This window comes from Aspergillus fijiensis (assembly GCF_003184825.1).
Source record: "Aspergillus fijiensis CBS 313.89 unplaced genomic scaffold BO72scaffold_66, whole genome shotgun sequence".
In the NCBI taxonomy this organism is placed as follows: domain Eukaryota; kingdom Fungi; phylum Ascomycota; class Eurotiomycetes; order Eurotiales; family Aspergillaceae; genus Aspergillus; species Aspergillus fijiensis.
The window spans coordinates 59,856-85,999 of record NW_024469042.1 but is presented as its reverse complement, the minus strand read 5'-3'; the positions used below and the strand labels follow the sequence as shown (position 1 = coordinate 85,999).

Here is a 26,144-nt window from a genome sequence, read left to right as displayed (position 1 = left end):
ATGCAAAGACAGAAACGCGATTGATCAACCCCCTGCCATGCTTATAGCAAGGCAAAGAGGGAGTCGGAAAACTGCTGAAGTGGAGCATGAGACCTGGGTCCTTGTTCACATTGGTTTCCACATCTGGGGAGTATCGACAGTGGACAGCTGCATATCGTATCTCCTAGTCTCATTCGACTTCGAGACATCATGGGAGTTCTGGCTTGACCGAGCAAATCATGAATTGCCTCCGAGAAACCAAGCCACTATCTATGGCTTGGGATTTCTTGCTTGTACCTGCTAACGTCCAGAGAAACCAATCCCGCATCAACCCCGCGGGCCATCACTCTTCTCACATTTCTACAAGCTGCACCAGCGTAGAGAAGGCTGGCACTGCCTAAGTCCATGTTAACCCAGCTGGCAGCAGTCGCCTCAGCAAATGCTGGGTTTGACAGAATCGCACCGATCTGTCCAATGCAAGAACCACGAAAGGAAACAAAACGCGGAGCAAGCCACTATAGGGGGGAAACTGCGAAGAAAATTGCTAGGTATCATTGCTGATTGATTTCGCTCTAGAGCCTGCACAGGAGATACTGTCGATATGTGCTCGTCAATTAAAGCACTATGAGAAAGCCCAGCAGCTAGAGACCTCTCTGGTTGCTAGACTGACTCGCTCCGATCATCCCGTCAAGAGACTCACTGCGCAGAGACGGTTTAGACCAACCTCTGCGGAATTTCTTGAATGAGCGCATCTAGAATTTGTTGCTCAAGTCAACATGTGATCAACAACCCAAGATCAAGCGTGGCTGGATGGGTCTATACAACACTGATGCCAAATGTCAGTAAAACATCCAACCAGTTCACTCCTTGCCATGCCTCCAGGTATCTATGGTGATCATCCATTTCGGCCGGATTCGAATTTCCTTCTCCCCTACAACAGGGGGTCATCCAACCCCGGGCTGCCGTGTGAGAGACAACCCGATAACTATCATTTTCTCGATTCGATACAACTCGGCAAGAGAATTCCAGACGGATCGCAAGCGTATCTGGGCCATTTGCCGAGCCAGCTACGAGGAGCGAGATGTGGCCATCCTCTTTCTCGCAGATGGTACAGATTGCTCAATGCAACACAAAGACGATAGATCGCCTCTTTCTGCAACGCATTGCGCTGTGCATTCACGGTCGTCTTACTGCCACCGCCCTACTCAAATGGCGGTGCTTATGCATACGCAGGTGGGACGTGTGCAGTCCAGAAATAGGCCGGGAAGAAGTCAAACAATACCTCACGTTTGGCCTCGCATAGAGCTAATCTTGCTACTGACCATGTTTTGCCTCATTAGACGACGGCAGACACCGAGGAGGCATACAATTATGCTGCAGCTCAGATGAATCACTATTACGATCAGCGTCACAAACCAATATAATTTGAGAAAGAGATTCTTGCCGACCTCACACATGCGAATCATCAAAGGCAAAACCAATCAGCATTACGTGAGCCCGCTGCGAGTCCTTGAGCATGTCGGCATGTTGGCGTATATGCCCACCACATCGAAGATTTATCCTGTCATTACGTACGGATGATCCGGAAACCCACCTACTTCCCTCTTTTGCATTACTAGAAATGCAATGGATCCTACATAGAGTGCTAGCGATGAGTGGAGCTGCGAAGTTCGCGACATCGGATGGTGGTGTCTTTAATGTCGAAATTTATATCCCCGTTTCGGATGAGGAGCTGAGAAGCTTAGAACGCATGCAGAGTGTTTCCGAGCATAAGGAAGATTCAATCGGTTTTCGAGATGCCATTACGAGCAAAGCGCGACAAAATGAATCAAAATGAATCAAAATGAATCAACTTCAGCCCCGGCTATGCGCAGCAACAGCAACAGCTAACTTAGGCCGACCTTACTGCATTGAAATAGAGAGTCCAAATGCCAACGATTCGCTTGGCTAGTTTGAAGGATACACGGTAATCGAAGACGCATTTTGCATTTTCCCATACCTACAACATCATCTCAACTGTGAAACATGGCATGTCGCTTTGTCGAAGTAACCCGAGAGGCCCGCTAATGTCTGCCTTGAATTCGAAAGACTACTCATTGCTTTAGGTGATGGCTGAGACGAGTCGGTCTGTAACAAACTCTCGTCGGACAAATCAATATGCCATGTATCGTTCCAGGCTGAGAAAAACGCCCGCAATCACAGAGGTTTGGATAACCAGCCAGCCTAGGATTGAGCCCATGGACCCTCGATAAGAGGAAGGTTCCACTTCCAGGAGGCTGGCTGGTTGAACAATACGAGACGGCCTGAATATTCCTTGAGCTTATCGCTGCTTTGAGATATTCGTCACAGCAAGGCAGCAAGGATGCCGGTGGACTTAGTGAAGGCGAGGCGTGGCTTCACTGCAACGTAAGGACGGCAGCGGATGGAAGCTTTACCCTCGTGGAATGCCTGCTACCTCAAACTGAGTCCATCGACCCACCAGCTATAACATTTTGCATCGACACAGTCGAATGGGACCATTCTGAGGTCAGAGGGCCAATGGACATGCAGATCTGCAAAAATGATCCCGGCTGCTCCCCACTCCCACAAACGTAGTCCAGTTCATTGCGGAAGTCATCGAACAGCGTGTGCAGCATCTCCGGCTAAGCCTCGAGACCCGAGCGCTGGAGATGGCAGGCTCACCTGAAGCACGTCTGAGGAGTCATCACGGCAGCCCGGCCTTCAAGGAACCTTCTGCTAATACCAAACGGGTGAAGAATCGGATCAACAGGCAAGGAAAACTTCCGGTCCACTATCGAAAGGCTTCGGGAAGACACCCTGCGCCTCGCGGATGTTCCTGGTTGCCACAGTGTTCGCGGCCCCCATGCTCACGAAAAATCCTGAAAGTGGCATTGGTGGCCGTAGACGAGGCAGTGATACGGCCAGTCCTAGCCGGCCATAGACCTACAGCAGCAATGCTCATCAGCGGTTGCAATGGGTGTCCTCTGGCTTTCTGTACAGATCGTATCCAGTCATTGCCAAGCTTCTTCCTAAATTCACAGGGTCAGGACTCCGACGAAAAGTTCTTAACAGATATTTCTTACCCACCAAGACAGCATCTCGCCGTCTTGCTTCGCATCTATCACTGAAGCAGAAGTCCATTAACCATTGAAGATGAGAAGATTGATGATACCCCTCACTCACCCCCCAGCAGCAGCAGGAGCAAAAGCAGCAACAAGAGCAGACCCTTGCGGCTCTGATAGATGAGATATAGTTTCTTCAGGGACGCCTTGATGATGCACGGTTCGTAAAGGAGATCGACCATGATCTGATGAATGTCAGGTGTGATGCAAAAAGGATCTCCTTGCGTGACTCCCATTAACCGAACACGAGACAGCTGTTTCACAGGGTGACTAACAAGGCGGACAGTACGGGATGGCGCCGACGCTGATCGGCCTGATCGACCACGGCCTGCGCGCCCTGGACACACTGTTGCGCGTCGAGCGCAGGGTCGGTCTGCCACATCTGGCGGCTGCTTTACATTGCGAGGGAGGTGGCCCGACTCGGAGGGGAGATCGTGGCGGCGGTTGCAGGTGGTGGGGAGGACGGGGAGGATTTGACAACTCGTCCCTTCATTAATACCATTTTTGTTTTCACGGGTACGCATCGCAGGAAGAGCACATTCTTTGGACTAGATACACTTTCAAAAGGCCTTCTGAAACAGATGGCTTATCATGTCGCTTGGGTGACCTGGCTTGAGCACATTGACGCGCCTGTACCACCTCCGGGTCAATTCAATCTTGATACTCAGCGACAAAAAATCGCAAACTATTAGCCTAGACATTCTTCTCGGAGATGTGAAGGCACGTCGCCCACGGAATCATTGCCGGTCATCCGGCTGGTGCAGCGCGAGGAGGTTAAAATCCGACTAATGACCTTGCTAGTCCAAAATGGCGCTGACCGATGCGTCACGCTTCTCTGGTGATAGCTTTTGCTAAGACCCTTGAAACTTAAGTACTATTGGGTCCAAATCCCGAGCACCGACCTCGAGCTAAGCATCAAAGAGCTCAGCGTGCTATTTTGTACTAAGCTGGTGCTGTATTCTTCCGCTGAGACAGGGCTAGACGCCTCGGGAGCACAGAATTTAGGCCAGAAGTCAAAGGCTTGCCAGTAAGTATTACGTTGGCCACCTTTGCTAGACAATTATCAGATCCAGGGCCACCTGATGATATACTAGACCTACCACCGATAATGGGTGTACATCGCTCAGGACCGTGTTGGTTCAATTGACCGTCTGATCAAGACTCGTTGGATCATAACGGACTGGATGAAGTCCCATTGCACACGGCCCAGTTGTGTCACAACCTCTTTTACCGTTTGATCAAGATACAGCTCTCATTCATTCGGCGACAGTGTGGCGTGCAAAGCGCAGAGGTTCTTTTCTGGACCAGCTAGCCCTCCTACGCAAAACTCATGGGCCTGGGTACCTCGAAGTCGGGGTTGAGCAACCATGCCTTCTGGGAAATTCTGTCATGGCTGCTGCGGGGACGGACCAGCCGGGCAAGTATGGTCGAAGAACGGCAAAGTGATCCGGAGTAAGTATGATCGATGCAGAGGCTGGATGTCCTTTTCGAATCAGTTTTATCTCCTTCTCAAGGCGACTCAGGTGTCGATGCTCCCGATATTGTCGCACATCTCCATGTCCAAATTTAGGCGGTCGTGTCAATCCATGGCGTGGACCAGAGCGAATGGACCATTACGCCACTTGGAAACTGCCTTCAATTTACTCCATATGGTCTATTGTCGTCTGCAGTTGGTCTTTCTTTGTTTATACACTTAGCCTGTGCTTACTACACTCATCTTCCCTCTTCTATTGAAATCCCACAATGAAGTAGCGTTGCGGGCCACCCTGCAGCACACAGTCCTCCATTGGGGTTGTGTTGTTTCGAGCCCGCGTGTACTCATCCCAATGCTCATCCCAGTGCTTGGAAGATCTGACTGATTTCACGCTCTACGCCCATGATGGCCAAACAGTTGAATGTCTGGGAAAATTAATTGCGTCACAACTGACACTTCAGTCATGTGTGGAAGACCACCTTGCCCGACTCATATGTTGGGTAAAAGACACAATTTTGGAAAGCAACGAAGGGGATCTTTAACAACAGAAAGACCTCAAACAGTGAGAGTGAACACGGCAGTGTGCAGACTGAAAAATATATTGCAAGAACATATGCACACCCCCCAGCAGTTGAACAATATGCTGCTAAGCAAAAGCGTTATTTGGGATTTCCGAGACAGGCTGAGGAGTCAGTCACCCAAACAGACATATCATCCTAGTTTTGGCTCGCTAGAATGACAGCAGGCGACTCCTGGCTCACAGATGTGGCATGAAGCACCTGCATCGATGGTCCTGTTCAGCATGAAGCTCACTCCCGTGGGGAGACTATAGCCCTGATTTGGACCCACTGATGCTGTACGAGTGGATCCAGGACCGCCACTTGATGTGGAAGTCTCCAAACTTGACTGTGCCAAGGAGGGCATACGGAACTATCTACGGTCTCCCCGAGGTCCCAAATGTCGACAAGATTCCTGAGGCCGGTAAGGGGCTCCTACGCGACAAATGCAAGCTCAAGGAAGTCCTAGCCAGTGGCGATACTTGGGGTCCTCCCGCCGATGCCCTCGAAAGTCACTGCAAGGCGAAATACAAATTGGGGTCAGTGTTGAATAAGAGGGCACGAGCGTTCCTTGGGGCCGCAGAGACTTGGTTCTTCGCGCAGCAGGACCGCTCCTTCATTGGCACACCCCTCGAACAGTGGCCTCTGCCGAACGATCTACTCCGGCGCCTGGCAAAAATCGAGCGTAACTAACCTGTGGCCTCCCTCCGATGGACTCTATCTTTTTTTTCTCATTTCACTACTTCCTCCCTCCTTTTGACAACGGCGTCTAGCAATCGTCAGTCGCGCTGTCTTATTTGCAATGCTTTTTCGTTGAAGGAGAATTCCGTGTGCCTCGTATGAACGATGGAGGAAGTTATAGTCGTGTTAGATGTCTGCGCATGCGAGAGCAAAGATACTGGTACACAGGTCAATAAGACCCGCAAGGAGACTTCTCCTCTAAATCGACAGATGCATTATCCTCTGATCACTGCCATGCTTCATCATCTCACCCCGTTCCATCGAGCGTCATCCCGAATCAGATTCACGGTTACTCAGCACCAAATCCTCAGGCGAGGCCCCTCCCATAGCGGATTAATGGAGCGCGGCAATACAGCTTCTGGGGTTGTTCAACCGAGAAGTGGTGCAGAAACCCTAATCTCAAGGTCTCAAACATTGCTCAAGCGAGGAAGTACCATCCCCCAGTGACGACGAACATCACGGCATCAATCCGTTCCTGCTGATACAACATGTCGCTATTGAGGTACCACAACAGCATCTATACAAGCCGGACTCACGGATTCCAGCAGCACATGCGTTACTGTACTCTGGAAAAATCGAGAAACAAACGTCAGGAAACCAGAACACCTAGGTCTAAAGCTTAGATTCCAAAAGATATCGGAATTAACCACATTTCACCCACCCAAAGCCTACATCTTTCTTCCCTAAGTACAAGGGTTGGTATGATCTGTGCGGTGGTGAAGCTGCCCATGCAAATCAGATCTGGATTCTGGGCCAGCAGCGCCTCAATATCAGTATCACAATAACATGGTCCTTCGCGGCCGTGCAGTTACCAAACCGCCATCCGAAAGTCCCTGGCCGACCTGCACGTACACCTTTCCCCCGGGGATACAAATGGAACCAAGGGAAAGGCTTTCAAAGCAAACGAACTGCAAACCACATTCAACTCGACCAGATATTTCCCGAGATCTACAAGCAACAAGGGGGCATGGCGGAGAAAGGCCACAACATGAAGAACGTGAGGAAACTGCAAAGCAAGATTCTTCGGCGACGAATCTGCATTATCCTTCCAGCCATGTGGAATAAATGTGCGAGGCTACCCTTAACGGTCAAGCAGTTAAACAATTAGAGTATTCAGAACGTTGGTCTGAACGCAAATCCGTTTGAGCCAAACCCGGACCCTTGTATCCCCTTTGTGAATCAAGTGTTTACGACCATGGAGAATACAGGTATACCGACATCAAGAGCATTACACATTACATGATAGGGAATGACGGCCAACACTCGATATCACCGCATCACACCCGGCCTGAAGGGCGAGCATGGTCAGCATCATTCAGACGGGGGGAGCATTCAAGTGCACCCACTGGAAGGTGTACGCCTAGACGATGCGTGGGTTCTTATGGGCAATACGACTGACCTCTAGTGAAGTAAGAACGAGCCATCCGAATACCCCGCGCAGAACCTGAACCTAATGGGCTCATCAGACAGTCCAGAAAGCCAACGGGTTCTTGTAATTATCTGTTGACTACGCCGTCTGGTGCGGACCGGACCTCGAACTCATCGTGCCAGCAGTTAACCACTTCTGGATCTCACCAACCCCGCGTATGACTCGTGATGGTACCGAGTGGTCAAAGGAGGTTACCGTCCATTTTGTGCGGAAAGCAGCGCGGGATATAGGCAAGATTGGGAACTCGGCTACCCATTAAGAATGTAGACGGCTTGGACACTCCAAACGGCAAATGGCAGGTCGAGACATTCGATCCAATCGAAGAAAAAAAGTCGTGAAGCTTTTACAATCGCTTTTGGTGAAAGCCACACTGGGTTGAACTCTGGGGCGACGACCTGAAGTTCAGGTGAGAATAGGCTAGGAGTGAGAAACTGCAAGAGTGGATGAAATGGCTTCAACCTCGAGAAACTCATCCGAAGTTTCGAATGGTGCACTAGGAACCTCTGTGCATTGCAGTCAAATCGCGACATACATGAATGACTGTGCTCTACTTTCAGGGGTCCTGTTCTTCTTGGACTCATCACCACTGAGAACTGTGATTGACTTATCCCACTTAGGTACTGAGAACATGAATCCAGCGACCAGTCCTCAGTTTGTCCCTCGTGACACCCCCTCCCCTCCTGACACCACCACGGATGAAGCTGTTGACTAGGCCAGTATTATTGACAGCTGGGAAGAGGAGGAGGAATCCCAGGGGGTGATCGAAGCTAATAACCGTTTTGATGCGGTCCTTAACAATCTGTCGGAGGCTGAGGCTGAAGAAAGTGCAGATCCTATGGAAGTCGCCATGAGGGATCTAGATGACATCGGAAGCTACAATCTGCAGGTCCCTTCCACCAGCAGTGATTTATCGTCGGTGACTTTGGAGGGAGATTCGTCTCGTGCTCAGGAGAGAACCATTGACGTTGGGGCTGAGGCAAATAAACTGACTATCTTCGTCGGAAGGATAAAGCAGCCCGCATAGGACACCCGGAAGGATGAAACGTATCAGATTGGTTATAAACTGAGCTTGGAAACATGAGGCTATTCGTGATCAAAGAAAAAACAAGAGAGAGAGAGAGAGAGAAGGAAAAGAAGGAGAGGTCTTAAATGAGAAGGGTCAGTCATTGTTGGAAAGAGATGCTGATGCTCTTATCCGAGACAAAAACAAAAGTTAAGAAGACCAATACCACCGAGAGATGCGCAAAAATCCTACATCGAAACTCATCGCAACAACAATGCCATTCAGAAACCCGCCACTCTTGCGCGCCAGAAAGAAGCTAGAGCTGAGAAAAAATACTACTGTGACTTTTGCAAAGCCTTCCTATCAAGGAAGGCATCAGCGCCGGGCACCTCCTCGCTCCTGCTGCCACAGTACTGACCCCAAGAGATCGGATATTGTTATAAAAACCGCATCAAATCCAGACCAGCTTCAGGCATTCATCATCTTTCCAGAGCCGGCAGAGTCTCCGACAAAAACCCATTTATTATAGCTGACGCACCTGCAGTCCTAGCTCATGCTGAGCGCGGCGAAGACCAAATCACCAACCAAAATGCGATTAACAATTATTTCATCGGCCTACGGGCTGCTAATATACCTGATTTCAGAGCAAACATCAACACCATTCTGGATGAACTGCTTGAAACCAGGCTTGATTACTACCCCGAGGATCATATACTCGCCTTCCCTCCTCTGCTGTTTCGCGTTGACTGACCCGTTGAAAGAGCCAGAAGACCCTCACCTTCTGGAACCCCGGAGGCTTTCATGGGTGATGATTCCACCCCATCCGACTTCATTCTTCTACACTTGGAGGCGAGCAGATATTCGCTTCGACTCATCGACCTCCTCGAAACCGAGCTGTTCAAATGGCACGCATCAATCTATCGCCTGAGAGAATTCGGGTTCGCACTGCGATACTGATAGAGGTAGGCGCCGAGTCAATTATACCCGCTGACATTCTCGATGTTGAGGGATACTCCTTCAATCCACCTCCACCCTAACCCAATGCTGCTGCTGCTATGGGTAGGGCGTGCGTGCAAGCCTTCGACAACAGAGAATGCGGAGATCGAGTCGACGCGGTCTTCCAGACATTCACTCCCCTTGGGGCGAGATTCCATTTACCTAGTGTCCTGATTCTAGTCAAACGCGGACGAAGCACAGTGTGTCAGATCCAATTCCCTACGTGCCCTAGAAAAGGCGTGGCAATTCGTGGACTAAGAACCATGTGGAATCTTCCGTGAAAATGGAGAAACGAATCCTTAGGGGGGGGGGGGACTATCGATATCGTTAGATGGATTGTGAAAATCAAGTGGCTTTGATATGATATCGGAAATAACCTTCGAATTATGTTACTATTCCTTGAGTTCAGATCACAAAACATACATACATATCAATGGCATCCCTGGCGAAGGCACCAGCGAGCAATACTAGAGCCCTACTTCCATTTGCTAGCCTTACAAGAAATCTGAGAGAGGACGAAACAGCTGCAGCATTAATTGGTAGAACTAGAAATAAGTAAGAAGCACTGTCAAGCCCTTCGTAGTCGGGAGGGGACCCCATCATGTCTTGTCTTTTCTCTCCTTTCTTTCGTCTAACTCGGTCCAGTCCAACACGCACTTCCGCTCGCAAGGTCCCCTGCAAATCCATACCCGTGTCTGTATTAATCCGTATCCATAATCCATGACCATATCCCATACCCATATCAACATCCCAAGCCCCCAACGGATCGAATCCCATGTCTACCACTGGACTCAAAAGAAGAAACCCAAGACCGCGATTCAACAGAAAGAAAAAGGAGAAAACAAAGTTATGGCGCACGAAGCCTCTATTTCAGACTCAAGTATCGTACCCAAGACCCCCACCGACGCTCTCACCAACCAACTCGGGGATGATGTTGAAAAAAAAAGTCCCCTGTGCTTTTCTCCCCACTCATGACAGTCAAGTGCGTCGAATTCTGATTTGGAAACGTGCAGAGATGAATCCTCGCTTGTTGAATCGAAAATTTTTGGGGAAAAAATGCTTGATGTATATACAGTAAAAAGAGGTAGTAGCTAGAATTCTAGCTGCTGTTTTCTATATTAAAAGGCGAATGCATTAGAATGGGGGGCAAGAATTTGTTAGTGCCAAGTTGTTGTCTGGTGAGACTGAGATGCTAGTCGATCTTCCGGTCACGCCTCTTGGGCCCAGCGACGCTCACGGAGGGGCATCTCTTCCTGAGCCTGGACCCGAGATCCGTCCGTCTCACGACGCCAGGCGTAGTATTCTCCGAGGCGGACCTCGGCGTAGGATGCGTAGTCAAAGTCGATCTGGGATATTTGGGCTTGGATGAGGGACCAGATTCCCCTGTAGACGTGTGATAAGTGGTCAGTGTTGATCGTGTAAGAATGCGGAAATTTTTGACTCAACGCCAGACATACCAGTATAGACCGGGGATTCCGCGGAACCGATCGACATCCTCGTAGAGGCGGTCGACGATTTCTGGCTGGAATGATTCGGGGATTCCCTTGTGGTAGCTGTAGCTCTTGACATATTCGGTCAGGAACTGGCGTCGGACGGACCGCGTCGGCATCATGTTGTAGTCGCAGTCGTAGCCACCCCATTCAGCGAAGTGATTCGCGATGTCGAAAGCAGCTGGGGAGGGGGTCGCGTATTCGTAGTCGATGAAGTTGACCGTGGCGGGTTCTTGATCTTTAGTGGTGACAGCGTGCCCGTTTTGCTTTTGCTCCGAGGGAAGGACAATGACGTTCGCACAGAGGAGATCGCAGTGGGAGAAGACCAGCTGGTGGGGAAAAGCAATTAGAGATAGAACGACACATATCCGTGATCATGATTCTACGTACGCCGCCTTCACCAAGTCCCTTGCCATCATCCAGTTCACGCACGACCCGTTCAAGCTCCTTCTGCAGACTCAGTCTCCGCTGGCGCTGCTCCTCCGTTGCGGTGGGCAGAGCAAGGATCCATTTCTGGGTGACAGTCCAGATATTGGGTCCAGGCTGCCTGGTCTTCACCACGGACAAGCTACCTTCCTGCTTGGACTGTTGCTGATGGTCTTCTGAGTCGACGTCTACTTGTCGCGTGAGGGGTACGTTCTCGGATTCCTTCGAGGTTGCAGGAGTCCCACCGACGGGCAGGACGGCATGCCACTGCGCGAGGCGTCTAGCAACACCGCGCCAAACTGGAGGCGTCGCTAGATCCTCATGGGTAGCCGGCCGACCACGGAGGAAACGATACAGAAGGCCGTTCTTGAAGCGTGCCAAAAGCGGAGGAGCGAGGCCATAACTAGCGAGGAGCGCGTGGGAGCTCGTTTCTCCTATAGATTCGAAATTCTACTCAGCAAAGGTGTCGCAATGGGCAAGAAGGGAAGAAGAGAAAGGGGGGTCGCTTCTGGAGTAGTCCCCTTTCCCCGGTGTAGCATACTTTCGCGGTCTATAAGAATCTCTGTGTGGTTACCGTACGCTCTCATCAGTACTGCATCGTGATCTATCTGCTCCTCGGTCAAACCGGGTTTGCGGTTGATGATTTTAAGAAGCTAGACCCTCATGTTAGTCCATGGCCCTCAACGTGGATTATTTCAGGCCCCGTCGCATCTGCGAGAGCATGGTTTTGCGAGAAACACACCGTATTGGTGATGCCGTCCGTGAACCGCACGAATTCAATCTTGTTTTCAGGTCCCTCCCAATCAGGGTTGAGGGTGAGGATTAACCGCAATGCGGAAGCGTGAGAGTCGGCATGGTTATAGGATAGGGGGATATAGCGCAGGGCCGTCCCGTTCTGCTGGCACAGAGTCATGGCAATTGAGGAAAGTTCAAAAGAAAAAGGAGCGAGGGGGATAAGAAAACGAGGTAGTGAAAGTGAAAGAAAAGTGGTCAGGGGCGTATGCGACAGGTCGACCGCAAGGTTACTAATATTAGTATTCTATGTGACTTCAAAGCGCATGTCAGTCCAGGTCCGGTAGATGATGATTGTAAGGGTTGCGATTTGTCTTGTAAAGTATTCATGTTATAGCAGAGAATAGGAACACCGGGATACATATAGGAACTTCCGTACCAATCAGCCAAGCCCGGGAGAGCGGGTCTTGGGGGAATTTCTCCTGATACCGAGTAGAGTGGATTAGTTGAACGATCTTGCCAGCCCACGTAAGGGTCAGGAGTACGAATTGGCCGGCAATTGATACTCTGGAAGCGAGCAAGTGCGGGTGGAAGAGAAGATGCAGCAAGACCGAAGAAAGAGTGGCCACAAGGGGGTAGTTGAGTTTAAGGATTGGAGGTAGAGAAAAGAAGGAGAAGGGGAACTGAAGTGGATGAGCGTTGCTGGTCTCGTGCCCAGCTTGCCACTGATTGGTTTTTGGCGGCGGGCCCTGAACGCCCCTCCTTTTTTTTCCACTCGATGCTTCAAGCCTGAGGCCCAAAGGCGACCAACCACTGCTCCTTGATCATGTGCAATGACGCAGTAAGATGAGGGGCAAATTGGTTCTTGCGCGACAATAGGCAACAGAGTATGAGACAAGATATAACCCAGGCCTTCCCTTCAGATGACCACCAATACCATTGAGGAAGGAAGTGATACAAGTGAGGTAATTTGAAGTACACGTACAGCAGCAGGTTGCGCATTGCTGTAACTGATCTAAGCCGCTTCGGGTCTCGCCTTCTCAACAACCAAAGCAGATTTAGCATGTGATTCTGCCGCCCACCTCAGATCACGTGCTCTGTGTCAAGCATGCATCACGTGCTTGCTCTCAACCCCAGCCCTAATCTCAACTCTTCTCGGTAATCCACTAGTCCCGACTCCAGTTAGTGGCTCCACCGCCGTGGACTACATAAGCCCGCCGCTGCCCGCCGCGACTTTGATGGTTTTTCTTTCTTTTTTTCTTCATCATCAGTAGCGGTTTACTTACTTTATGTTATGTAAATCTTATCGGGGCTCCGTCACCGTACGGCTTGCTGAGGGTTACCTTGTGTGGGATTTTTCTCTATGGGTCTCTCCTCCGTTCCCGGCCTTGAAGAGCAACATACGCATTCCTTTTTCCCTTACAAACTATGGCTTAGCTAGGGTTTCTGCTCGCAAGAATAGATCCCCATGCGCATAAGCTGTGGAGGAGGCGTGATATTCCAACCTTGAGCACTTTCATGTTGGTGCTTGAGGTTCTGTAACTGTAAATTCCCCTTGCTGCATGTTGCGAGGTGTCCGACGTAATTGTCGCATGTCTGCATCGTATGCTTGGAAAGCAGAGTATTCTCGGCACCATAGGCGGCTTGGATGGTCTCTTTGGAGTCTTTGCACTTCCGCATTGGGCTTGCGGAACGTACGCTTGACACCATCATAGCTACCGAGTACGCATCTCGTGTGTGCCTTGCTGTCATGTCTCCTCAAAGCAATCATTTCATTTCCATGCTACATATACTTTCTTATGCCATTATGTGTCGGTTCATCGGCTCTTAGCCTGTGATGGTATATTATATTTTCATAATCCGTGCCGTGCCCCCCAACGTGCTCAAGCCCTGCCAGCCTTTCCGACCTGGATGCGCTCTCCAGTCCATTTATCGTCGCTCCGCAACACCGGCCAGCTGGTGCCGTCCGCTTTGACCAGTGTCAGTTCCAGCTTCGTCCCCATGACACGGAACTGGGACTTCTCGGCATCGATTGGTGCGAACAGCTGATAGGTATCCTTGTACCGCTTGTTGTCCGTCGTAGGAAGATCCAACTCCAAGGATGTGGCGGTGAACTGGACCTTTGCGTTCTCTTTGTCGATCTTCTTCAGGTAGAGAGAGACGTTGACGGAGGATGGCGTCTGATAGAAGTCGTTTCTGTAGAGACCAAAGGAAAAGGAACATGTCAGCCCTGCAGTTCCGGTCACGCAGCTAGCTCTTCCGGCCCTGGGGTAGCACGGTAGCGATCACTTACCTGACAGTGTCCACCTTCTCCTCACCCGGGGGCTTGCCCTTTCCAACAAACAGATGCTTCGTCTTCTCCGTGCAGCCCTGGATCTTCAAGAACTCATCGAACTCGAGCACCCGCTTCTTACAGCAGGACCAGCCCTTGCTGCCCTCGTGGAAGATGGGTGCGCCGGGGTGGAACACGCATTTCTCGTCCTCGCGCGCCACGGCGGAATCATATCCCTTATTGCAGCCCTTCCGGCGACAGGTGGCGTTGGCCGGGATCTCGAGATCGGGGTCGTCGGACTCGGGCTCTTCGGGAACGGGAGTAGGCGCATTGGAAGGAGGGGCAATGGCGGGCGAGATGGCATGGCGGGGAGGCTCCGCCACCGGCGTCGAGGCCGGGGCTAAAGGAGCCTCTTCGACGACCGGTTGCGGGGCAGGCTGAGGGGTATCGTCGACGGTGGAGTGTTTGCCCGTGGTGCATGGGGGGATGGCGAGGAATTCATCGAAGGTGAGAACGCGGGGCTTGCAGCATTTCCAGCCTGGGTTGTTGGATAGTGGTTAGTCCTGCGGTGCGCCGGGGGGAGTCGAGATCGGGTCCTCAAAAGTATAAGACCGGAGTATAACGAACGACTCAAACCAGGGAAGTTCGAAAATCTTCCACAAGGTCCCTGGAGATCATACCTTTTTGACCTTCGTGGAACACTGGCGGGCCGGGATGGTAAACGCAGGGCTCTTCGGGGTCGGTGAACTCCTTCCCGCAGCCCTTGTGGACACACTTGGAGGCCATGGTTATGAATGAGAGTATGGAACGGGGAGACTGAGAGAGCACCGGCTGCCTTGTCTTTGGGATGGGAGAAATAAGACTGATTTCCCTCACCGTGAAGAGAAATGCGAGTTTGTCGCATCGAAGCGCGCAGAACCGCAGCTGGAGGGCTGGCCCAAATAGGCTTAGCTGGGGGAGCTCGAAGGTTCCATTGTTCATCCCCAACTTCCGCCCGTTGCGTTGTCCGCTCCCGCTTCTCCTCCGTATACTTCTCTTCTTCAACTTTCGCGGTGCGATTCCTGGTAGCTGTGCGTCAATCATGTTTCCCACTGCCATTCGTCTCTCCAACGCTGTGCGCGTCACTCTCTTCACCCGTGCTGGCTGCGGGCTCTGCGACACAGCCAAACATACTGTGACTCAATTGCACAAGCGACGTCCCTTCGAGTATACCGAGACGGACATTGCTCTTCCCACCAACAAGCCTTGGAAGGATGTCTACGACTTTGACGTTCCAGTTCTGCATGTGCAGACTGTGAAGGGAGATGCGACTCTCTCCGATCCGAAGAAACTTTTCCACCGATGGACCGAGCAGGAGATGGAGACGCTGATTTCCGAGGCGGAGAACAAGCAGTCGTAAATGCATCAACTTCATTCAGCTATGCTTGCAACTTTGCATACATGACGAGCGATGATGCTACCGGTCATGGCTAGTTCAGCAATTATTGCCTGCTATTAGCAGGATCGCGCAGCACGCTTGATCTCGAGCAATGGCACGAGACGTGAGCCGAGCCACCCTTTAGGCAAATACAGAGCTACAGATTCGTTGTCATCGGTCGCATTGTCTGGATCAACTTGGCACATACAATGCCTGGGTTACAGTCTTAGCTTTACCTCCGCGCAAATGTCTGTCACCAGACAGTTTTGTGGACGTTCCACAGATTGCGCTGACAAGACGGTGGGCAATTGCTCATCAGTATTGTCGACCATATTCGAATGTCAAATATGAGACTTAAACATCGATACGGCCCGACCCCAACATTCAGAATGAAAATTTCAGGTGCCTTGCCTGACAGGGTAGTGCAATCTGGTATACTCGCACCCTGGTCAGCGGTCTTCTCTTCAGCCTCAGGAGCCCTACAACCTCTAGCTCAATTGGTATATCACCCTGCAAGTAAAGCTTATACGATAGCATTCAGCAAAAGCAACAAGAGTCTCTCAATCTCACCTCATGACACCACCCGAAATAGAACAATATATTCTCCGTATCACATAGCAACACTACCACCACGACCACAAGCCCAACCATATACACCCAACCCTCACACTCCCATCCTCCACCCATCACCCCACTTTCCTCAACACAAAGACTCTAACCAGAACACCCATGACTCCCCTCCGTCGCCGGATCCTTACAACCCCCCGCACACAGCTGCGCATGCCCCACATCCCCCGGATTCTTGCAATGGAACAAGATATCCGCTAGATCGTCATTCTCCAGCCCGGTCCCCTGCAGTGCCGTCTTGAGGTCATTCTCCGTGAATCCTGCACCCACCCAGAGCGTCAGCATCATGAATCTTGCACTGTACACCACAGCTTTTCATTCCCCCTCTTGTGGTTCCCGCCCACGAACAGAACCGCCTCCCGGGGGAAAGAACCACAAGCATACAGAAACCAAGCGCCCCCTCAATCGCAGTGGCAGAGAGGAGAGAACTCACCCTTCGAACTCAACAGCTTATTAGCGCAGTAATCGAAACTCGGGGTGCAGGTTTTGTCGGCGAGGGTGCCGGTGGCGAGGGCTAGGAGGCCGGTGAGGAGGAGGGTTGTTGTTGGTTTCATTTTTGGGTGGGGAATAAACCGGGAAGAGGTTGGGTTGAAGGGGGGTTCTTGTGTGATTTTGTGGAGAACGGTTTGGTTGGGTTGTGTTGTTCGAACTACATCGGGGCTTGGGGGAAGGTCGTTGGTTATGTAGACGTTTTGAGCTGGTTGGTTTCGTGGGGAATGAGGGGAAAAGGGGAGACGCATTCTTTGTGATGTCGGTAGGAGGTTTCTATTTATTACGTACCCATATCTCCAAGGTAGAAACAGACAAGGTGAGTGGAATGCGGAGGAAAGGGGGACTGGGACGACTGGAACGCGGCGGTCCGGGAGTTGGTATGTACATGTCGTAACTACGTAGGTCCTGGACCTGCTGGACTACAGCTAAAATGCCATAAAGCCTTCAGGATCTGGACCCCAGATACCGGCTTGCTCCATTCTTCCAATTGTCCGCAGGAGCTAGCCAGGTATAAGACGAACGGCCATTCCATGTGGCGCGCCTGGATTTCACACCATACACATCTTCTATAGAAGACATGAACCCCCCAGATAACAGACATTACTATATATATTATCACTATGGGCTGATGACTTACCTCTCCGACACCGAGAGACCAAAGCAGCCAGGCTCTAGTTACCCCAAGAGCTAGGTACAATCTGTCCCATTCGCAGAAAGACAGACCATTCTGTGCAGCCATTCCCCCTGTGAACAGAACGTGAACAGAACGAGTGTATATCCATGAAACCCAACATGACAGACCCCAAACCGCATCCAATAGAGCCCATCAAGAAAGCAATGTACACGTCAAAAGAATTACATCAGGCATTATAAAGCTCAAAAGGAGCTACTCTGAAAAGAAAATCATGAGCCGGACCCAGCCGGCAAAAAAGAAATGAAACCAGAGGCAGACATTCATGGCGGAGGGTAAGGGTGCACAATGCCAAATTGCGAAGAGGTTGGCATTTCTCGTTTCGAAATCTAGAACTCATGCGTCCGAGTCCACGATGACGGGAGCTGACTGCCAACCACGGTGAACTAATCGCAAACGTACCAGCAGAACTAAAACCACATGACGCCAGCGACTATTGCAAGCACAATGGCCATACAGCTGCCACTGCGCACTCGCTCCGGTTCAGCTTGATGTTCAACAACCTTGGACTGCTCCGTAGTAGTCAACGTCGCGGTCGGAGGGGCAGTGGCCTGCACGGACGCATCGATTGTTTGGGTTAGTGCAGATGGCTTTTGCGCAAAATCCTGCCGCTGGGTCTCGTCTGCTGCCAATGCTGGGGGCACGGCATGTTTCGTTTGAGATTCGTTCCGCGGATCCCAAGGCTGAGGGGAACCATCCGAGTTCATCACTTCCGAGCAATTAGAAGATGTTGTTGCGGCGGTATTTCGGAGCCCCTGGCAGCCTATGACGGTTTCTATATAGTCGTTACCAACACGGCAGGCCTGCTGCCATGAGGTCAGAACACATGATAAGAACCACCTGGGCAATTCAACAAGTTTTGTCGTGTCCAGCATCGTACGCCCTCCTCCTTCATTACCGGATGCCAATAGGTGAAAATCCTCGTTGTGCGGAGGCGTCAGATAGACTGAGGTGTTTGCATGGTGCGGACCAAGGCGCGGTGATGTTTGATCCGTTACAGGGGCGTCGCTGTCAGAAGGAAAGGAAGGAACGGCTTGCGGGTCGTCTGTTTGCCGGGTGACCAATGCCTTGAAGGCACGTACACCGCGCCTGAAGGCCGACGACTCTTGAACTGTATATGTCACTGGATCACTATCGAGGATCGCCGCCGCTTCAAATGAGCTCCGGGGAGGCGCATCCGTGAGCGGACGCCGTGGCCGGGATTTCCGATCGAGGTACGTCGAACGATCTTCCTCCAATGACCACGGCCTTGGTTGTCCACCCACCATTCGTAATCGTGGTCGCGCATCGACCAAGCCAGCCTTATCCCGGGAAACATCTGCAAGAATCCAATCGGAAGACATTAGTCTGAATACTGCGACAAGCGATGAAGCGAAAAGAGGAAGGGCACGCTCATACATCGAGGTTCACTGCGGAGATATCCAATGTGCCCGAAAGGCAGAAGATAGTCCCATTCCTTCGCCAATGACGGTACCAGGCTCAGCAACGAAAAGATCAAGAGAGCGAGAAACGGAATAGCCCCAGGTTTCTGGAGACCCGACCGCATCATACACAACTCGGCGGCCTGTGGGCGCAGGCCTGACTTTCTCTATCCACGAAGACGCGATGTCTGATAGTATAGTCGGTGGGAATCTTGCGTGATTTGGTAATTTCGCAATCCGGCAGCTTCATCGCCGAAGGAGAAAAGAGACGGATAGGACCAGAAGCGACGAGAAAAAAAAATAATTATCAGATGGACTGATTCACAATTCTAGCGCAAGGTCCGGGCGGTACATTCAATTAAGTATATGGAGTGTGACCTCGTAGGTGGTTTCTGAGTCGTCTTTTCTCTGGCGGACTTGCGTCTAAATTGGAATCCTCTGCGGGTCTCAGGGTCTTGCGCGGTTGACGGCGTATTGATGGGATGCTGGTTTTCCCCTCTTCGTTTCTTGGGCGATGGATACTGTCGATCAATCGGGGCGGTCGGACGGTCGGTGAGCGAAGCGCGCGTCCTGAGATTGAAGCCTCCGAAGCAACGACCGAAGCACAAACACCGCTGCTGCAGGGGAGAAGAACAAGGAGGAGAGGGTTTGACTTGCGAACTCGCCAACAAAGGGCCGTCCGGTCACTTCCACAGGTCTTCCTCAGACTCCCGGAGGTGCAGGAGTCAAGCAACGCAATGACGTAGAAGACCACCGGGTCGTAACGTAAAATCGAGCTCGTCGGGTTCGCAAGCGGATGTTGCCAAGTCGGACTATGAGAGAGGGGCTGTCGTACCTAACGTAAGCGAGGGTCCATGATCTTGTCTGTGCTTGAAAGTGCTTTGGAAGATGTCATTACCGGTTTGGACTTGCAACTAATTGATACGTGACGCTGAAAGGACTGACATCTTGGGTTCTTCTGAGGAATGATAACGCCGTTAAAATTGGTGAGGGAACGGGCAATTGCTCCAGGCAGACATTTTGGAGGTCGTCCGTCGTATGGAGGAGAAATTCGGACGTCACGACTGGAAGTGCAAACACCCGCAAACTTTAAGGGGTCTGGTCGCCTCAGGCAGGATTTCTGCTGTCGCTTGAAGCTGCCACCCTGAGTTACTCCGTACGTGCTCTGTACTGCCATGGTTATCCACTGCAGATTCATCCCGAGATCATTTGCTTCATACACAACACTCAGTGGACCTATAGACAAGGAATGAAAATAAAAATAAAAATAAAAATAACGCAGCGTAACAGCAGATAAGCCTCCCCAGTACCGATCGAATCTAAACCAAAACATGGAACAAGTATATACAGATCATGAGTACGTATACAACAAGAACGGAGAGGTCCAAGTTTATCAGAACAGAGATCAAATAGGGTTGACCATTGTCGGATCAGGCACGGCAGGCGGCAGGGATTCAGTGCTCGTCGGTTTCACTGAAGGTGCGGCTCTAGAGAAGGCTGTCGTTCGAGAAGACGGCGTGCGGGATCCGTCGCTTCGGGACTGTTCATCTCTGGGTGTCTCAGCGACAGTCGTACTGCCTGCTGTACTCGCCTTCCTTACACGTTTGACCATCTTGCCTAGTATCCCAACGATCTCCGCGGCATCCTCAAAACTCTCATCATCCATACCCTCCTTCGCATTGTACACATCCGCGATGGCCTTTTTCGCTACTCGTCGACAGGCAAGTGGGTCATGGAGGCAGTCATAGAGGTAGGCGGCATACTCGAGCTTGATCGATAGCCGCAGAGGATGCGAACCCGGAAGAACGCGTTCCGCCAACAGTACCGCATAGTCGAAGCATTGCGTAGCCGTCTTGGTGTAATCAATCGCTGGTAGGAGGAAAGCCGACATTGACTTGGGCGGCTGAATTGGAGCAAGGCCTGGAGGAGCCCGTGTGACTCTGCGCCGCAGCGCATTGTCTGGGGCTGCGGCCGATGCATCGGAGACCGAAATCGTTTCGGGTCTTGGCTGGAACGAGTACCTCAATTCTGGAGGCTTGTTTGCCAGATCTGCTTTTGCAGTGCTGTTGGAGAAGGTTGCATTGTTCGGCAGATTGTCGATACCCGGTGCATGAATGGCAGGTTGGTTATGAAACAATACAAAAATATGGTAGAAAGAAGCCCTCAGCTTAAAAGCGAGAATATTCAGTTCCACATACACCTGTACACGCGGAAGAACGCATTGCTCTAAAATGAGGAGACCTTCGCGAGCAAGCCATATGATATGGTAGTAGAGCTGAAGTGACTTGGTTTCACGGGTCGGATCGAGACGTCGTAAGCGTCGTGCACGGAGCAATTTCTTGGAAAGCATGACCGACAAGCCCAGTAACTTGTAGAGCATAGCGGACAGAAATGGATTCTCCAGGCTTGTTGTGGCCGCAAAGTTGCCCAAGGCCTTCTGGTCTACCTCGGAGGAAGCCATCCAAAAAACCAATGACTCGGTGTCTATGGGGAGGCTTGCGCCAGTCGCATTAGCTGCATCCATATTCAAGTGATTGATTTGGCATGTACAATTGAGGGAAACCGCAGGAACGTGAATTGGTCGAATCGTGATAGATCACGTCGCAAACACTAGTTAAACCCACCAAGGTTGCCATGCATTGATGTATGAACGCTCAAATGCGGTTGTATGTGGCAAAGACAAAGCAAGGGAAGCGCCAATGCTTACCTAGACTGCGCACGCAAAGAATATATTCAGGACACGATCAGTCTCTGCAAATGCTGCAGCTGCCCATGCTCGTGCTCGGCGCTTGAAATGTAAATTGGCTCCCTCGACTAGTCCGGCGTTTCTCGCTGTCCGGCTAAATTAGTGATGGCGGGGTTCCTCACCCTTCAACGTTCGTGCGCTTGATGCCTGTGTTCCCAAGTGGTGCGTATATATCAATATGCAGCCCTAGATGAGGGATTGATGTGCGATTCGTCCGAATCAAGTGGCTGAAAACAGAATGCCGCCAATATCCGACCAAAGAAATATATTACATGCAAGTTAATTATGAGGTACGCCTAGAGGAGATTGTGGCACGAAGGAGCTGCTGTACAGTGAGGAATGGCTTGAGAAGCAAAAAGACGAGTTTTCAAAGGGGAAGAGTAGAGTGTGATCTGTTACAAGTTCAAATTGGTAAGTTGAATTGCATGCATAGAATGAAATCATGCTAACCGATCAACAAACGAATTTGTGCAACCAAAAAGCACGAAACAAGGGAAGGATGTATAGAGAAAAATGTTAGAAACGCAAGGCACAGTAAGAAGAGTAGCCCACGGGATGAAGGCCAATGAGTCTGCTGTTGTATTCGTGGAGCAATTCTCGATGCATCGTGCTACCAGAAGCAGCAAGGCATTGACTGCACCGCCCCGCCAGCTTGCTGCCTGCGATGGCGGAGAAGGGTATGGTCAATGTTACTATCGATATCAAGATCGAGTATGCTATTGCATGAAGCAGACTTTGTATAACAGGGATAATCGACAGAAGATTCAATTGATCATAAAGAATCGATGATATCAGCCACCGTTGAAGAAGTGGATCAGCAGATGCTGCTTCGCAGGCGCGCAGACCTGGGGAGATTATGCCAGGAATAAATTGTGGTGCGAGACGATGATGCAAGGGCAAGTTATTTGCCCGAATGGAGGGTCTTTGAGGATGCAGCGAAGTGGATGAAGCCCGCTGCGGCATGGGCGTGCTAATTAAAGTAAAGTGAAGGGCGGCGAAACTCCACCATAGAGGCAGGCACTGGACATAGTGAGCCAGTGAGTAAGGTCAAATCCTCGAGACCTAGAACATTCATTGATCAGGCGTCAATCCCGCTTCGTTACTCTTTCCGCCCCAAGGCGGAGGGAATCGGGCACGAATGGGAGGAATGGCTAGTAGCATTAGCAGCATCATACTCGAAAGTAGTCCAATTGCCATTCCCATATTATTGATAAACTGGCAAAGAGACAAAGTGGCATGTTGGCTGCTCCCGTCCCCCCCAAAAAAGACCAAGCCATGAGGCGGGAGGACAGCGCATCAACTAGTCCGATACGTGTCAGAGCCCAAGTGCTGAGTTTCCCTGCCTTGCAGCTCCTGGCCCAACCGGGGCGATGAGATAGGATTAGTACGGTGGATCGCCTGTCGCCAGCCTCTCTCTCGGCAGCAAGAGTAACACATGGGCTTTGAAGCCAATTGCAGCCGGGAGAAATCGACCGGAGCCAGACTATCGTAGTGAAATTCTCATTGTGCCCGAGCAAACCGCCACTGAGGACAGTTGCTCCGACTAGTAGAACGGAAAACGTGGGAGTTCAGCGCCCGCGTGCTTTTTAGCGGGGAGGGGGATGATGGCGGCCGGAATGACGACAGTCGGCAGCTGTCTGTCAATCGTGGCATTAGGGTCTTCCGTGCATCTTAAGTTGGGGCTGTGAGGGCACAATTTCACCACCAAGCAAACAGATGAGAAGAAGTTCGCCTCTTTGATGTAGCCAGAGGTGTGGTTATGGTTGAAAGGAAAGGATGATCATTGATGATCATGATGTTACCCCACTGGCAGATCCGCCACCGCCTTGCTGACCGCTACAAGCGCTATCGCTTCTTGCCATCAGCCATGGTATCTTCCGGTTGTCAAGTAAATACAAATATTGAATTAGTCAAATAGCATATGTGGTATGTACATGCACCATAATTCGTTCAAATGAGCCAAAGATCAGAAACGACACCCAAGGGCCGTAACCTCGTATAATCTCTAGGTACTCATCGAGTGAAGAGCCGCTCAATCCCGTCAATTTATGTCGTCAATGTCGTCGCTTTTCAGTAGGCCAACGAAGGCCCTCGTCACGAATGTCTTCCAAACACGGTTCTTCTTCTTTTTCTTCTCCGCTTCGATGTCCTGCTCATCGTAATCATTCTTTGCGTCGAGATCATCCAAGTCGGCTTCATCCACATATTCGAGAGAAGACGACTGGCCCTTGCGGGCTTCCCGCTTGGCGATTCGTGAAGCAAGTTTGAAGAAACTGCGTACAGTGAGGTCATCCATCTTATAGACCCTATCGTCTCGAGTGTTGTACTCCACTTCATAAGCGAATACATCGTCGGGCTTCGAACCAGTAACCTCTTCTGCTTCATCGCCTGTTGCCCCGCGACTTGCCAGCTGACTATTGATTCTAGTTAAGTTCGCAAAGTATTGAGTGTAGCCGAGCCAAGAAAGCGCTTGATTTGAGTACGCCGGTCCCGGAGGTGCGGATTTGGACGGAGGGCCTGGAACTTTGAAGTGGGGCTTCTTGCTTTGCTGTGCCTGTGTCTCAGACAACGGGCTGTCATCCTGCTTTCCCGGAAAAACGCTATCCAGGCTGCTGTGGGAAGGTGTATTGGCCCAAGTGGCTGCATGTTCCAATCCAGTGATGTTATACTCCACAACTCGCAGGGTCGGGAAATAGTTCGGTACTACGCTGGGAGAAACCAACGAGACACTGTATCGTTCTGCAAAGGGTCCGCCGATTTTTTTCAAGAAGCGCTTTTTCTGCTTCTTCTTGGACCCTCGGACCGATGCGTCATCGTCGTCGAACCAAGCGTCCATCGAAAAGCTTTTCGACGTGCCCGCTGGAACAGACGGCAACTTCGACCAGTCTTTCCTGAGATTAGAGAGGTAATCGGAACGGGATTTCGTAGACAGCTCATCTGGGTCTCCAGCGCCGCCAAGATACGCGAAAGACTTGTCGACATCGACGATATCCACCTTGTGACTATCCTGAAGCATGAAATGGTCGAGATTCATGTGTCCATAGACACTGCCCACCACAACGTCCCGGAACTGGTGAAGCCACAAGGTATACTTCTGCCAGCAGGAATCATCCCAGTTCCGCTTGGAGCCAGCCCGAGCAGGAGGAATGTGTCCCATGAGAATAGCCTTCATGTGCCTCCCGCGCAACATTTCAAGCTGCACCCGCAGCCATTCCATGTGCTCGTAACCTGGTTCGGATCGCGCAGCGCAGCCATCGACGGCCGAATTCGAGTCGAAGAAGTACATTGTGTTCAAGCTGACCACAGCCAGCTTCTCGGGAATCACCTCGGAAATAAACCAGCCACCTTCGACAAAGCTGTGAAGCTGATGCTCGGGTATGAAATTGGACCAGATCTCTCTGTATTGCTTTGTCCATCGATTGGGGCCGGCCTTGAAGATGTTGTGAGGCATGATGTCGTTGTTGCCGAAGGTGGGAATAATCGGAATCGAGATACCTTTCACGGACCGTTCATCCTTGAAAGTCTCCACGAGCTTCTTCGCCACCAGCTTATTCAAGTCGAGCACCTCCTCTGGTTCCCGGGGATTCTTCTCGTCGTTGTCGTGGCGAGCTGAGTCTCCAGTCCAAATAACAAAATCCACCTTGCCCTTGAGGTTTTTCTCGATCCAGCGGAATGTTTCGTTGATCAAAGTGATAGGTGAGTCGCATTCGGTTCCTTCTGCTCCATAGTATCCAGCCGAGCCGTCTCCTCGATGACAGGCCCTGTCGGGTGACGCTCCGGATTCATAATATGAATCGGGATGTAAGTCTATTCTCAGTCAGAACCGCGCTCTCTTGCCTGGTGTCTTGAAGGTTCGGACAAACCGGTTATGTGCAAGAAGCGGCCGGAAAGGCCTCTAGAGGTTGGGTCGACATCGTCCTGCAGCTCGAGCTGAGGCGCATGCAAGAGCCCAGAGTTGCCTAGCGGTTGTTGATCGGAGAGCGGAAAGGCGCACGCGCACGTCGCAAGCAAGAAGAGCGCCGGAAGCAGTTGTGACGGAATCATTGGGAGAGAATGAGCTGGAAGGAGGAACGAAAGCCCCGACGATGCGGGTAACCGGTCTCAACCTCGGTCAGTAAGAATAAACATTAAGAGATAGAGCTAAGAGAGGTTGTGGATATAGGCGGAGGAGTGGTGAACAAAAAAGATAGAGCGTGAGCCTGTAATGATGGTAGCAATGATAATACCTAGATTGAAAGAAATTGAGATTTCGACTTGATCGATCGCCCGTTAGGCTAAGCTGGAGACTAACGTCACGTCACTCCGTCCACTGAAAACCACCAAAGAGCCCAACCGGGGAAAGCGTCAGGTAAACCTCGGATAGCCTCAGGCCGGGACCCACTCCTTTCGACTGCTGCTGCTGCTGCTGCTGCAAAAAAAAAAAAAAAAAACCATCAACAGCATCGCGACTGTGTACGCTGGTCTGCACATTATAAATATGTCTCTTTTCAACTCATTATCATATGAGGGATTACCGTTCGCTAGGTAGA

General features: G+C 51.1%; 9 protein-coding genes across 9 annotated transcripts; 2 read left to right on the top strand and 7 right to left on the bottom strand.

The window, feature by feature from the left end:
- Window positions 1-1,388: 1,388 nt before the first annotated feature.
- BO72DRAFT_253519 (uncharacterized protein) lies at window positions 1,389-2,003 on the top strand. Its single transcript, XM_040940059.1, has one exon. It carries the CDS (start codon window positions 1,496-1,498, stop codon window positions 1,814-1,816), a length of 321 nt encoding a protein of 106 aa, XP_040796958.1. The 5' UTR covers window positions 1,389-1,495; the 3' UTR covers window positions 1,817-2,003.
- A 739-nt stretch (window positions 2,004-2,742) lies between these two features.
- BO72DRAFT_500494 (uncharacterized protein) lies at window positions 2,743-3,483 on the bottom strand (the record flags this gene model as incomplete). The annotated part of the gene is made up of 4 exons (XM_040948909.1): window positions 2,743-2,922; window positions 3,063-3,103; window positions 3,163-3,286; window positions 3,391-3,483. The coding sequence occupies 4 exons, from the start codon at window positions 3,481-3,483 to the stop codon at window positions 2,743-2,745; spliced, it is 438 nt and encodes a 145-aa protein (XP_040796957.1).
- A 6,810-nt stretch (window positions 3,484-10,293) lies between these two features.
- Window positions 10,294-12,493, bottom strand: BO72DRAFT_253372 (putative ethanolamine kinase). The gene is made up of 6 exons (XM_040940058.1): window positions 12,389-12,493; window positions 11,960-12,264; window positions 11,759-11,870; window positions 11,182-11,651; window positions 10,759-11,120; window positions 10,294-10,684 (listed from the first exon to the last, which is right to left on the bottom strand). The coding sequence occupies exons 2-6, from the start codon at window positions 12,128-12,130 to the stop codon at window positions 10,510-10,512; spliced, it is 1,290 nt and encodes a 429-aa protein (XP_040796956.1). The 5' UTR covers window positions 12,131-12,264; window positions 12,389-12,493; the 3' UTR covers window positions 10,294-10,509.
- Window positions 12,494-13,718: 1,225 nt separating this feature from the next.
- Window positions 13,719-15,109, bottom strand: BO72DRAFT_452172 (chord-domain-containing protein). Its single transcript, XM_040945672.1, has 3 exons — window positions 14,902-15,109; window positions 14,243-14,759; window positions 13,719-14,145 (listed from the first exon to the last, which is right to left on the bottom strand). Exons 1-3 carry the CDS (start codon window positions 15,005-15,007, stop codon window positions 13,833-13,835), a joined length of 936 nt encoding a protein of 311 aa, XP_040796955.1. The 5' UTR covers window positions 15,008-15,109; the 3' UTR covers window positions 13,719-13,832.
- A 193-nt stretch (window positions 15,110-15,302) lies between these two features.
- On the top strand, window positions 15,303-15,620 carry BO72DRAFT_500490 (glutaredoxin family protein; the record flags this gene model as incomplete). Its single annotated transcript, XM_040948908.1, has 1 exon — window positions 15,303-15,620. One exon carries the CDS (start codon window positions 15,303-15,305, stop codon window positions 15,618-15,620), a length of 318 nt encoding a protein of 105 aa, XP_040796954.1.
- A 732-nt stretch (window positions 15,621-16,352) lies between these two features.
- On the bottom strand, window positions 16,353-16,819 carry BO72DRAFT_388185 (uncharacterized protein; the record flags this gene model as incomplete). Its single annotated transcript, XM_040941707.1, has 2 exons — window positions 16,353-16,525; window positions 16,699-16,819. 2 exons carry the CDS (start codon window positions 16,817-16,819, stop codon window positions 16,353-16,355), a joined length of 294 nt encoding a protein of 97 aa, XP_040796953.1.
- A 1,039-nt stretch (window positions 16,820-17,858) lies between these two features.
- BO72DRAFT_472008 (uncharacterized protein) lies at window positions 17,859-18,994 on the bottom strand (the record flags this gene model as incomplete). The annotated part of the gene is made up of 2 exons (XM_040947115.1): window positions 17,859-18,766; window positions 18,847-18,994. 2 exons carry the CDS (start codon window positions 18,992-18,994, stop codon window positions 17,859-17,861), a joined length of 1,056 nt encoding a protein of 351 aa, XP_040796952.1.
- Window positions 18,995-20,220: 1,226 nt separating this feature from the next.
- On the bottom strand, window positions 20,221-21,640 carry erg27. Its single transcript, XM_040940057.1, has one exon. It carries the CDS (start codon window positions 21,391-21,393, stop codon window positions 20,275-20,277), a length of 1,119 nt encoding a protein of 372 aa, XP_040796951.1. The 5' UTR covers window positions 21,394-21,640; the 3' UTR covers window positions 20,221-20,274.
- A 1,860-nt stretch (window positions 21,641-23,500) lies between these two features.
- BO72DRAFT_531444 (endopolyphosphatase) lies at window positions 23,501-26,015 on the bottom strand. The gene is made up of 2 exons (XM_040950370.1): window positions 25,479-26,015; window positions 23,501-25,422 (listed from the first exon to the last, which is right to left on the bottom strand). The coding sequence occupies exons 1-2, from the start codon at window positions 25,657-25,659 to the stop codon at window positions 23,657-23,659; spliced, it is 1,947 nt and encodes a 648-aa protein (XP_040796950.1). The 5' UTR covers window positions 25,660-26,015; the 3' UTR covers window positions 23,501-23,656.
- Between the last annotated feature and the right edge of the window lie 129 nt (window positions 26,016-26,144).

What these genes read in the sequence shown, in the direction of transcription:
- BO72DRAFT_452172 (XM_040945672.1), bottom strand. Translation starts at nt 15,007, where the DNA reads ATGGCCTCCAAGTGTGTCCACAAGGGCTGCGGGAAGGAGTTCACCGAC. An exon ending in GTTCCACGAAGGTCAAAAAG is followed by an intron (nt 14,760 to 14,901) that starts GTATGATCTCCA and finishes CCAACAACCCAG; the next exon opens with GCTGGAAATGCTGCAAGCCC. An exon ending in GAGAAGGTGGACACTGTCAG is followed by an intron (nt 14,146 to 14,242) that starts GTAAGTGATCGC and finishes TGGTCTCTACAG; the next exon opens with AAACGACTTCTATCAGACGC.
- BO72DRAFT_531444 (XM_040950370.1), bottom strand. Translation starts at nt 25,659, where the DNA reads ATGATTCCGTCACAACTGCTTCCGGCGCTCTTCTTGCTTGCGACGTGC. An exon ending in CCGCTTCTTGCACATAACCG is followed by an intron (nt 25,423 to 25,478) that starts GTTTGTCCGAAC and finishes GACTGAGAATAG; the next exon opens with ACTTACATCCCGATTCATAT.
- erg27 (XM_040940057.1), bottom strand. Translation starts at nt 21,393, where the DNA reads ATGGATGCAGCTAATGCGACTGGCGCAAGCCTCCCCATAGACACCGAG.
- BO72DRAFT_253372 (XM_040940058.1), bottom strand. Translation starts at nt 12,130, where the DNA reads ATGACTCTGTGCCAGCAGAACGGGACGGCCCTGCGCTATATCCCCCTA. An exon ending in CGGACGGCATCACCAATACG is followed by an intron (nt 11,871 to 11,959) that starts GTGTGTTTCTCG and finishes ATGAGGGTCTAG; the next exon opens with CTTCTTAAAATCATCAACCG. An exon ending in AGGGACTTGGTGAAGGCGGC is followed by an intron (nt 11,121 to 11,181) that starts GTACGTAGAATC and finishes TTTCCCCACCAG; the next exon opens with CTGGTCTTCTCCCACTGCGA.
- BO72DRAFT_253519 (XM_040940059.1), top strand. Translation starts at nt 1,496, where the DNA reads ATGTCGGCATGTTGGCGTATATGCCCACCACATCGAAGATTTATCCTG.